Below are 13157 nucleotides of genomic sequence, written 5' to 3'. Positions count from 1 at the left end.
AAATGCTATGTGACTTCAATTTTTCTTCTTCTGCTAAAAATTAGATATATGTATAATGTACATACCCGGAAAATTGTGTTATTTTAAGTTCTTCTTTTGGTTGCAAATAGAAAGGTTATACAAACTCCAATGACTTGCCAAAGCAATCTGGAGTGGTTTCTAGAAGAAAATGAAACATAAACCTGAGCTTGTACGAAAAAAATGTTTTTTAAACCTCTGTATGTCAACGTAAGCAGATGTTGGTGTAGAATTTACAAGGATGAGACGGCTATAAAACCTCCCTTGAGCCACTCACAGTTCATTTCAAGGCCAAGAACGTCCCCAAAATCTGTTTCTAATTTTACAGAAATCTTTTGAAATTTGGCACAGTATTCAAAAGTACGTGGGAAAAAAAAGCCCTTGTCCTGGCTCTGGCTTTCAACTACGAAGACAGTCTTGCTTCTTTTCAACGTTTTTCACAGATCCAGTGACCCACGCTTGGAAGTCAGAATTCGTTAACTTTCAAACACATCTGGAAAAATGAAGGTTAGTATATGCAGCCTCAGGTATTGCTAAAGAAAGAAGGCTGACTGGATTGAATGCAATCAGAGTTTTCTATTGTTTAGAAGGTGAAGATTTGTACATAAGTATTTACTTCCTGGAGTGGACTGGGGTTGGGAAATTGTTCTAAATATACTGTAGAAACATTTGTCCTTGCAGAATTGGAGAAATTTCAGCAATTATAGCCAGATCAGCGGAAGACAATCAAAAGCTTTGTGGGGAGGGAGAAGTAGGATTTAAGTGTAAACAAACTTTTGCCATTTCTACTACTTGGCAGAAACTGTGTATATGCCTAATTTTCTTTATTTTATACATAGACATGGTTAAAAATTGTATTTGGAGTTGCCACCTGTGCTGTTCTTGCGTTATTGGTGATGTGCATTGTCTTACGTCCTTTACGAGGTAAGAACTTTCTGTGATTTGTTCTATCTGCCTAGAATCGCTTGGAAAATGCACTAATGGCATGGTCACGAGTGATTTGACATTTCCTAAGCGTTTGTTTTCCAAAGTAAGTGTGCTATTTCTAAGAAGACTTATAAGATCATAGATGTGTCCTTGTGCAAGAACAGAAATACTAAAGAATTTAGGATATGGATAGAAAGAGATTTACAATGTTATTTTAGTAATTAAAAAAAAAAAACTAAGCTCTATTCTGCATCACTCTGACACACCCAAAAATATATGCTAAACTCTAAGTTTTGAACAGGCCTTTAGAGACAATTTTTTTTTAACTAACATTATTTTTTATTATTAAATTTGCCTTGTGGCAAGTAAAAATGAGTAAGAACACATATGTTAAAACAGAACCTATGAGAAGTTTTATTTCTAAATAGTCTTTCCAGAAATTTAGGAAGGAAGTCGAGAATGAAAGTGTCAGGAATAGCTGTATAGAAAAAGTGAAATTGTTGTTCTAAGATGCAGTAGCAATGAACAATCACATTGTTTGGGAGACTAAATATTATTAAGCAGCATTATAATAACTGAAAAATCAGATCCTTTTAAAAACACTTAGATTAACATTGATTTCGCTTTGATGAAAATTGGAAGATATTATGTAGTGACATTGCAGTTTGAATTTAAATTAACGCTCAATGTATGGATAATCTGGTGACATCAGAGGAATCTTTTCAAGGAAAATATTTATAAAGAGGAGCTTAAGCTTTTAAAATAGGGGAAAAAAATAACAATAATGGATCAATGCCCCAGTCTAGGTGAAAAGTTTGTATCAGCAAATATTAAATTAAAATATTAATTGTGATAGCTGAGGTAGGAAATGCCTTTCCTTAAAAGTTAACTGATAGTAAAGAAGCATCAGTAATAAGCTTCTGCTAAAGACTGTATGAGTCCTAAATGGTCTGTTGAAAAATTCAAAATGCCCATGGGATTTTCACAGACTCAGAAGATGAAGAGGTTTACCATTATGATGTAGGCAATGTTCTTTTATCTTCAGTGTTAATCTTCAGGCCTTATTCCTGCTCTCTGCTAGCGCAAGAAGGCTGTTGAGATGTGTGTGTGTGTTGTCCTCGTTTTGCACAGATTTTCAAGTTAGGAATGTTTTCAGACCCGTCTCTCAGCTCAGTGGTTTTGGGGCCACATTTTCCTCATTCCAGCAATTGTCAGATGATGGATAGGGTCTTACTGACACTTTGAGTACTAATCCATTCAAAATTAGCTCCTGATTTTTAAAGAAACTGGACAGTACTCGAAACTGACACTTTGCTTCCACAAAAGTAAATGTTCTGAGAAGAAAAATGTGTGGATTTTATTGTGAGCCTGCCTCCATATCCACAGAGAAGGATGGATTGCTCTTTTGAGTTTGAGCCATGATTTCTAATGAGAAATATACTGTATTTATACATTTATAAATAGTATATATGCATACACACATATAGACACTTGTGTAATTGTATGTTGAGCTACATACATGTATATATGTGTGTGTGTTTGTGTGTGTACTGTATTTTTATGTAAATAATGCATTCCTTCTATGTTTCTTTGCCAACCACTCCCTCCCCCCGCAAGGTATTTTCATAAGTGCCACTATGTTAATTTATTTTTACAGGTTGCTGTAAAAAATTAGCATAGTGCCACTTATGAAAATTCCTTGCCAGGGGAGGGAGCAGTTGACAAACAAATGTAAAAGGTGTGCGTTATTTGTGGGAAAAATACTGCGTGTGTGCGCTTGTGTGTATACACAAATGCTTAATGTGCTCAGCTGCTAACTGAAAGTTTGGAAGTTCCACCCAGAGGTGCTTTGAAAGAAAGGCCTGGCAATCTGTTTCAAAAAAAATCAGCCATTGAAAACCCTATGGAGCACAGTACTACTCTAATACACATGGGGTCACCATGAGTCAGAGTTAACTCACTGGCAACTGGTACATATATTTATAGATAGATATATACATTTGTATATATATGTAACTCATTGCTGTGGAGTCAATTCCAACTCATAGAGAACCTATAGCACAGAGTAGAACTGCCCCATAGGGTTTCCAAGGAGCACCTGACGGATTCAAACTGCCAACCTTTTGGTTAGGAACTGAATTCTTAACCACTATGCCACCAGGGTTTATATATATATATAAAATCCAATCCTTACCCTCTTCCCAAGTGAAGATGTGTATAGTATATATGTAGATAGATAGCTGCTGTCGAATCAACTCCAACTCATGGTGACCTCATGTAAAACAGAATGAAATGCTGCCCGGTCCTGTGCCATGCTTACAATCGCCAGCATGTTTGTATCGTTGAGATTATTGTGCCAATCCATTTCACTGAGGGTCTTCCTCGCCCTTGTTGGCCCTCTATTTCACCATGCATGATGTTTTCCTCTAGCAGTTAATCCCTCCTGATGATATGCCTAAAGCAAGTGAGTTGAACAATGTTCTATTGTGATCCATAAGGTTTTCATTGGCTAATTTTCAGAAGTAGGTTGCCAGCACTTTCTCCCTACTCCGTCTTAGTCTGGAAGCTCCACTGAAATTTGTCCATCATGGGTGACCGTGTTGGTATTTGAAATACCAGCAACATAGCTTCCACCATCACAGCATCATGCAAACCATCACATTATAACAAACTGACAGATGGGTGGTAGAATATATGTTATAAAATGTATACAGTATAAAAGTCCTGCGCCATTTATAACATAGTTTCTGTCTTCAACCATCATAGTAATTCTTACAGCAAAATAATTTCTTGATAGGATGAAATAATTAAGTTAAAACTGAAATATATACTCATTCAAAAAAATGAAAAAGTGGAAATTTTTTTGTCCATAATATTTTCATTTTATCCTAAATTTGCTAAAAAAAAACTTCTTAGATTGTCACTTAAATAACTTGAAAATAGGACTATTCATCCTCCTAGTTTCTTGAGAAGTACCAGGGAATAAGCCCTCCTTTCCTCTAGTCACTGCTGAATTCCTTCCTTCCCACACACTGCTCCTCAACTGCAGTAGAATCATCCCCAGTCTGGGCCACCAGGTCCAGTCCTCTACCCTCACTTCTGCTCAGTGTCTGGTGAGAATATGATCTGAGGGAGCAAGGCAGGATAAGGGAAAGAGGAAGGGAAGAAAAGAAAAGAAAATTAAAAGCCAATCAAGCTTATGTTGAAATTATATACATACCACAATGGAAACAACCTCAAATGCCAGCTAAGTTCCTACTTAACCTTCTTCCCATACATCATCAGAAATCCCATTACCTTCCCTTTGCCTTAGGTGCTTTCCTGTTCTTAACCCAGGATTTATGCTCCAGCATAAGGACAATCTTCCTTTGAGGAACATAAAGACACACTTAATAAACATTCTTTCATTTATTAATGCATCAAGCTCCCATAACTCTGTGCTCATCACTTCACCTGATACAAAGGTGCAATAGCCTAGATTGCCCCTGAAATGCATGTAAGTCAGAATTCAGCATTTTGTGCACCCAAAGATGCATGGCCATCACCACCAATACCAGATAAGGATTTCTATCATTCCTCACCAGGTGTAAGTGAAAGAAGAAAAGAGAGGGGTTCTTCCAATGAAGGGAGAAGGTCCCAAGAGCAACAGCCTCAGAACTAAAAGGGCTTTGGTGGAATTAGCTAGAATATAAGCAACACTTAGGAAAGAGAGGTTGTGGAATGCGACAAATCAATTTAGCTCATTTACATTACAATGAATATAAAGGACAACTTTTTTCAAAACTTCCAAAAATTTCCCATTTTTATTTTCACACGTGCATTCTACCACTTAGTCCCAGGCCTACTCTTTGGCCCAGACCTACCCTCCTTCACCTGATTCCCTTTCTTCTCTCCTGCCTCCACTAACTTTTTCTCTTGAGGTCTTTCTTCACAAGCTTCATCCCTCTTCCTGTGTTAAGATGCAACTAGACCTAGAGGGGAAACTGGGCTCCCCAGCTTCACCTTGTTTTGCTGATCCCAAAGACAGATAAACAGACCTTCTTGTTTCAGATTTACAGAAGTATAAAAACTAAACAAACAAAAAAGCACAATTGGAAAGTTAGAGGCCGCAAGTTTTTCAAGTAAGTTCTATATGGTCTTGCTTCATGATTTATAGTATCTGAATTCCTAGAAATCAGTAAAAATAATTGTAGTAGCTTCGACCTTCTTTTTGTATTCTATTGAGTATAGAGTTCCCTACATGGTGCAGAGCAAACAATAAATGTTAGCTATTTTTTTTTTATTTCTAATATGTAGTAAAAACTTAGTAAGTAGTAGCTAGCATTTTATTGAGAGAGCCCTGGTGGCACAATGGTTAAGCACTCTGTTGCTAACCGAATAATTTTCCAGTTTGAACCCACCAGCCACTCCATGGGAGAAAAGACCTGGCAATTCTGGTGATCTGTAAAGCTTAAATAGCCTCTGGGACTGTTTTACTCTGCCCTATACCATCACTATGAGTCAGAATTGACTGGATGCCACAACAACAGCAGCATTTTACTGTGTTCTCCATCTTAATATATATATACATATACACAAAAAGACAGAGACTAGACCCTTCTGCCTGATGTGTTTCAACAACGTTCTTCTTAATTTTGAGTCTGTATCCCCGAGTATCATCCTGTTCCTATTCATCATCTGCTTTGACCAAAAAACAACAAATATTTTTCATCAACTTTCATGTGCAAGGCATTCATACCCACATTGGAGTTCTAAGGCAAAAGAAATAGAAAAGAAAGGAAGAGGAAAAATAAAGGAAGTTGCAGGTAGGGTGAAGAATAAAACTGAGTGAGAGAAAAAAAGAAAGTGGACACTGTGTGGAGAAATCACTAGTCTCCAGGGCAGTGCCTCTGGTGTGTCTCAGTGACAGGAGAGCCATTGTTGGTCTGGTCTCAGACTTCCCTGCAATGACATCAGTACAGGGGCACAGGGTGTGGACCACACAGGTGACACTGTCAGAGGGAGTGACATCAAAATAACTGTCTATAAAATTTTTGTGCAGTGTTTCAGCAGAAATTTATTATTTTTTATAAAAATAACCCTTTAGTTAATTATAACAACAAAAACGTTTTCGTAAGCCCAGCTTACATGTTTGAATATACCTACGAGGCTAAAACTCTATGCTAATTTACTTTTTGAACCTTCTGATGTCCCCTGGTCAGAAATGTCATTATTAGTCAATTATAATGATGCTTTGAATCACGTGGTTTTGTCTACATGAGCGACAAGCACGTGCTGTTGTTTTCTTTACTGCAGATGGGTTTTTTTGTTTGATTAATTTTATTGTGCTTTAGGTGAAAGTTTCCAGCGCAAATTACTTTCTCATTCAAAAGTTTATACACAAATTGTTTTGTGACATTGGTTGCAATCCCTGCAATGTGTGAGCATTCTCCCCTTTTCGCTTTACACACTGAGTTCCCCGCGTCAATTTGTCAAGTTTTGCTGTCGCTTCTTGCCTTCTCTTCTTTGCCTTTGGGCAGGTGTTGCCCATTTAGTCTCATATACTTGATTGAACTAAGAAGTAAGTTCCTCACATGTGTTATTGTTTGTTTTATAGGCCTGTCTAATCTTTGCCTGGAAGGTGGACTTCAGCAGAGGCTTCAGTTCTGACTTAGTAGGGTGTCCGGGAGCCATAGTCTTGGGGTTTCACCAGTCTCTGTCAGACCAGTAAGTCTGGTCTTTTTTTGTGAGTTTGAGTTTTGTTCTATAGTTTTCTCCCCCTCTGTCCAGGACCTTCTGTTGTGATCTAGGCCTTCTGGGCTCAGGCTGATGGAGTCTGCGTTTCATGTGGTCCATTTGTCCTTTGGGCTAATATTTTCCTTGTATCTTTGGTTTTCTCCATTCTCTTTTGCTCCAGACGGGATGGGACCAATAGATGTATCTTAGATGGCCATTCGCAAGCTTTTAAGACCCCAGATGCTATTCACCAAAGTAGGATGCAGAACATTTTCTTTATGAACTATCTTATGTCAATTGACCTAGATGTCCCCAGAGACCATAGTCCCCAGCCCTGAGCCCCTATAACTCTGTCCCTCAAGGTGTTTGGCTGTGTCTAGGAAGCCTCTATGAGTTTGCCTTGGTCAGGTTGTACTGACTTCCCCATATTGTACGTTGTCTTTCCCTTCACCAAAGTTAACAGTTTTCTATTACCTAGTTAGTGATTTGCCCTCCCCCTCCCTCTTAACCATCAAAGACTGTATCTATCTGTGCATAAACCTTTTCTTGGGTTTTATAATAGTTGTCTCATACAATATTTGTCCTTTTGTGATTAACTTAGTTCACTCAGCATAATGCCCTCCAGATTCATCCATGTTGTGAGATGTTTCATGGATTCATCATTGTTCTTTATCTTTGCATAGTATTCCATCGTCTGTATGTGACATAATTTGTTTATCCATTCACTTAGGTTGTTTCCATCTTTGTGCCATTGTGAATAATGCTGCAGTGAACATGGGTGTGCATATGTCTATTTGTGTGACAGCTCTTATTTTTCTAGGATGTATTCCTAGGAATGGGATTGCTGGATCATACAGTATTTCTATTTCTAGCTTTTTAAGAAGGTGCCATATTGTTTTCCATGGTGGTTGTATCATTTTACATTCCCACCAGCAGTGCGTAAGAGTTCCAATCTCCCCACAACCTCTCCAACATTTGTTATTTTCTGTTTTTTTTAAATTGTTGTTGTTAGGTGCCGTCATGTCGGTTCCAACTCATAATGACCCCGTGCACAAGAGAACGAAACACTGCCCGGTCCTGCGCCATACTCACAATTGTTGCTATGCTTGAGCCCATTGTTGCAGCCACTGTGTCAATCCATCTCGCTGAGGTTCTTCCTCTTTTTCGCTGACCCTCTATTTTACCAAGCATGATGTCCTTCACCAGGGACTGATCCCTCCTGATAACATGTCCAAAGTATGTGAAATGTAGTCTCATCATCCTTGTTTCTAAGGAGCATTCTGGTTGTACTTCTTCCAAGAAAGATTTGTTCATTCTTTTGGCAGTCCATGGTATATTCAATATTCTTCGCCAGCACCACAATTCAAAGGCATCAATTCTTCTTTGGTCTTCCTTATTCATTGTCCAGCTTTCGCATGCATATGAGGAGATTGAAAACACCATGGCTTGGATCAGGCGCACCTTAGTCCTCAAAGTGACATCTTTGCTTTTCAACACTTTAAAGAGGTCTTTTGCAGCCAATGTGCCCGATGCAATGCATCTTTTGATTTCTTGACTGCTGCTTCCATGGGGGTTGATTGTGGATCCAAGTAAAATGGGAAGGGAGGGGCAGTGAGGGCCTGGTGCGACAGCAGGGCGAAGTGTCAGGGATGCTGTAGCTGTGGTGGCAGGGCAGGGGCAGGCGGGAAGGAGGTAGAGGTAGTGTACTGTATGAGGCTAGGTGGGAGGGAGAAAGAAAAGAGATAGAAAGAAAAACAAAAGGGAGCTGGCAGGTCAGGGTGGGGTAGACCTAGTGGCTGGTGGGACCTGGGGAAGGGGTATACAGGGCAGAAGGGTAAGGGGTGGGAAGAGAACATGTTTTGCTGGTTACCGGGTGCTCTGTCTCCTGTTGTGAGTTCTGTGAAGTTGCTTTCCTGTACTCCCTGTCTGGGGTCCTTGCTGGCTGTGCTTCAAGATGATGACACTGCACTGTGTTAGTTGCTAGGGACCTCCACTCCATATCTCTCCTCTTTCTCTGTTTTCTGTCAGTTTTTTCTTCCATTCGGTGTTTGATGTAGTTCTTTATTCCTTCATTTGATGCTTAGGGCTCCAGGATTGTTGTTTGTATCTGTTTTACTTAATTTTTCGGGTCTTTGCTATAGAGCGACAGCATGGTGCATCTGTCTAGGGCTCCATGTTGACTCCACCTCCCCAATATTTATGTAGTTGCTGATTTTGTCAAATTTTCTAGTGTTTCAGCTACAATATTGTGATAATTATTACTTGTGAACCTATCTTAACATCTTTTTTGAGAATGAAGTAGTAATTAGAGGGAAAGAAGAAGAGATACACAAGAATTATAATTGACAAGTAATATTAGTATCAAGAACATTAAGAAGGATTCTGTATGATCTGGTACTGGAAGAGGTCCATGGGGGCTAAGTGGATGACACCATGATTTACTGCACTAGGTGGCATCAACCCTAGTGATGACACTGTCTCCCTGAAGTCCTCTTGTCTACTTTTCCTTGTATCATTGTTTCATTGTTGCTATTTTTATTGTTGTTTTTTGGCCTGCAGTGTTCCATACAAATCTGTATTTGTTTCTAATTTTTAAAAAACAGAAGATTTCACATAAAAAATCAGATTTTGGGCTTCTCTTGAAATATCAGAAGATTCGCAACATTGGGCCTATGGTAATAATTGGCTGAAAAGCAGTTACGCCATTTATTCTCAGTTTGCCCCAGACCCCACCACCTTCTATTTGCTTATGTATCAGATGCCATATTTATTTACCATATCTACCTGACTGCTATAAACATTTGAGTTTTTAACCCTTGGATGGAAAAGATATAGAATTCCTCCTGGGAATAAAAATAATCTACTGAATATGAAAAAATTGAGATTAGTATACCTTAGTTATTATCCATTATCCACAATGTCTGACCTACTGTGACTCCTAGACTCTTTGGTCATTTGTCCAATAATTATTTATTTAGCACCTTCTAAATGCCAGGCACTGGTCTACAGCATGGCGGATAAGATCTGTGCCTAAATTTACAGTCTAATAATAAACAAATAAAATAACAATGTTTCAACTTGTTAAAAGTGCTATAGAGAACAACTGGGATGAAGGGTGGTCAATGAAAATTTCTCTGAGACTATATTTGAACTGAGACCTTCAGGACAGGGAGGATACAAGCTAAGGGGCAATCTTCAATGCACAGGGAGACCTGTTGCCAAGACCCTGAAAATCAGGAAAGAATTAGGGATGTTCAGGGATCCAAAAGGAGACTGATAGCTGTGAAACCAAAATTATTTAAACAAATTAATACAGGAAAATATGTATAGCGTATGTGTTTATGATTATAGACATACTCATTTCAATGTATAGATGTAAGAATAATATTCATATCTATCTACTCTCATGTGCAATTTATAGTAATTGTTTACTTTGCTAAACATGCCTTATGTAATTTACTTCAGAAAATGACTGAAGTCACAGTTAATTTGGATAGATCAGAGATAAATATTTTGTAAGAAGAAATGTCATTTGGAATGTCTATATTTTAGGCAAATATCTATTGTAATTGTTATTATTTTTGTTATTACAATTACTGTAGCCTCAACAATATCTTTTCATAAATAAGATAGATGTGAGATGAAATAATCTTTGAAGGAAATATGACTATATTTTAAAGCTTGAAATTTTCCCAGTATCAACATTCAGAACTGTGAAACAGACTTTCAAACATCTTAAGAGTTTTAAGCTTATTTATTCACTGTTCTTTTGGAGGAAATATGGGGAAGTCTAAAAGGTTGAGGAAAGAGTTCAGAAAGTTCATGGAAATAAAAGAGCTTTTGAGTTGGATGTAAATAAATCAAGTTAGCAGATTGTATTTCTCTTAATTTGCACTTGGATTTTAAAATCACAGAAGATGAAATTTGACAAATGCTCTTTGAGTTTTGCCAAATTCTCAACAATTTAGAAAATAATCCAATTCTTTAGATGATTCCCATAATGCAGAGGAGTTTACCTGTCTCTGATTTCCAATGCAAATAGTGTTACAACTTATACAAGAACATCTAGTCATAGGTACACCTTAAGAAAAACTCATTCTAAAGCTCAACTCAGAGATGTACAATAAGAGGCAGAAATTTTTAAGAACCAAGACAGTAAAACCAAACCTTAAAATACAGCAATAATTAATGCAGTAGCCAAAAATAGAAATGAAACCCCGAGAGTATGGCCCCTGGAAACCTTTTAGCTCAGTGATGAAGTCACTCCTGAGGTTCACTGTTCAGCCGGCGATTGGACAGCCCCTAAAAACAAAACGGGACTAACAAGGCACAGCAGTTCAGGGACAAGGACTAGAAGGCAGAAGGGGACAGGGAAGCTGGTGATAGGGAACCCAAGGTTGAGTAAGGACAGTATTGACATGTAGTGGGGTTCTTACCATTGTCATAGGGCAATATGTGTACTAACTGTTTAATGAGAAACTATTTTGCTATTTTGTTCTGTAACCCCTCATCTAAAGTGAGAATAGCAGCACAACTGGAAGAACGTAATCGATGTCACTGAATTGTACATGTAGAAATTTTTGAAATGGTGTATCTTTGGCTATGTATATTTTCACCAAAGAAAAAAAAGGTCCTCCAAGGCCAAGAAGGGAGCGTGTTGACATGTCGTGGAGTTGTTAACCAATGTCATAAAACAATATGTGTACTGACTGTTTAATGAGAGACTATTTGTTCTGTAAATCTTCACCTAAAGTACAATTTAAAAAACTATAATAAAAAATAAAAAAAAATTGAAATGATTTTTCCATAGCACAGTTAATTATTCAAACATCAGTCAGGCTCTAAAATTTTATTAATTTCCCAGTATATACAGAGTGGAAACCCTGGTGGTGTAGTGGTTAAGAGTTCAGCTGCCAACCAAAAGGTCGGCAGTTTGAATCCACCAGGTGCTCCTTGGAAACCCTATAGGGCAGTTCTACTCTGTCCTACAGGGTTGCTATGAGTTGGAATCGACTTGACGGCAACGGTTTTGGTTTTTGTTTTTGATATATACAGAGCACAGAACTTATTTTTCATTTCAGTATCTTTGTGAATTAACTAAAACTGTGTGGTAAAACAGAATAATTTAGAATCTTTATTAACCTTTATTCCTATTAAGAATAAAAAGAATAGTATTGCTTAATATCTAAATTAAAATTTTTTCATATAGGTTATGATTTTACATTTGGTAAGAAACCCTGTTAGGAGTCTTTAAAGCAACAGGATAGAACAACTGTATGTTAAAAAAAATAATAATAATTAGATAACTTAAACCAATAGAAAAATTTCTAGAAAGACAAAAACTATCAAAACGTACTTAAGAAGAGATAGAAAATATAAATAATATTATACAAATTAAACAGATTGAATTAGTAATTTAAAAATTTCCAATAAAGAAAAGACTAGGCCCAGATTGCTTCACTGGTTAACTCTACAAAACATTTGAAGAAGAATTATTACCAATCTTTCACAAAATCTTCCAAAAAATAGAAGAAAGAGAACTTCCTAGTTCATTCTACAAGGCCAATATTACCCGAAAACCAAACCCAGACAAAGACATCACAAGAAAATATAAACACAAAAACTTCAACAAAATACTATCAAATCAAATCCAGAAATATGTAAAAATGATTACACACCATGATTAAGTAACATTTACCCCAAGAATGTAAGATTGGTTTTACATCAACAAATCAATTAATGTAATAAACAATATTAATAGGAAAAAAAGGACCAAAACTACATGATAATCTCAATAGATGCAGAAAAAATCACCTGACAAAATCCAACACCCTTTCATAATAAAAATCTTCAATAAACTAGAAATTGAAGAAACTTCCTCAACCTAATAAAAGGCATCTACAGAAAAAATCACAGTTAATACAATATTTAACAGTTAAAGAATCACAGCTTCCCTCCCATCCATTAAAACCAAGAACAAGACAGGATGTCTGCTCTCACCATTTATAGTCAACATTTCATTCGTGGTTCTAGCAAGGGCTATTAGACAATAAAAATAAATAAAAGGTATCCAGTTTGGAAAAGAAGAAGTAAAACTATCTCTGCTTGCAGATGACATGATCTTGTTTATATAAAATCTTAAAGAATGCATTAAAAAACTATTGGAACTATGTTGCATAGTGCCTGAGGTCTTAAAATCTTGCAAGCAGCCATCCAAGGCACACTAATCAGTCTCTATTCACCTGGAGCAAGACAGGAACAAGAAGTATCAGGAATAGAAGGAGGATATGGAATGTGTGACTAATTGCCTCCATAAGTTGCCTCTTTTGCCATGAGACCAGAAGAACTGGATCATGCCCAACTACCATTACTGAAAATTTTGATCAAAAATTCTATAGAAGGATCTTGATCAAAAGGAGAGAAATACATAAAAGAATTTCAAATTCTCATGGACTCCAGACTTCCTAGAGCCATGAAGTTTGGATGAACCCCTGGAC

General features: G+C 37.2%; 1 protein-coding gene across 2 annotated transcripts in view; it reads left to right on the top strand.

Moving 5' to 3' along the window:
• Nucleotides 1-289: 289 nt before the first annotated feature.
• FAP (fibroblast activation protein alpha) overlaps nucleotides 290-13157 on the top strand; it is a 94548-nt gene continuing 81680 nt past the window's right edge. For both annotated transcript variants that reach the window (XM_004375428.3, XM_004375427.3), the window contains exons 1-2: nucleotides 290-525; nucleotides 858-942. In XM_004375428.3, coding sequence (XP_004375485.1) covers nucleotides 520-525; nucleotides 858-942 — 91 coding nt within the window. In that variant the 5' untranslated portion in view covers nucleotides 290-519. The remainder of the gene's footprint in view (nucleotides 526-857; nucleotides 943-13157) is intronic.

Source organism: Trichechus manatus, unplaced genomic scaffold, assembly GCF_000243295.1.
Source record: "Trichechus manatus latirostris isolate Lorelei unplaced genomic scaffold, TriManLat1.0 scaffold00036, whole genome shotgun sequence".
NCBI lineage: Eukaryota > Metazoa > Chordata > Mammalia > Sirenia > Trichechidae > Trichechus > Trichechus manatus.
The sequence above is the reverse complement of the archived record's forward strand: the minus strand, read 5'-3'. Positions and strand labels throughout refer to the sequence as shown.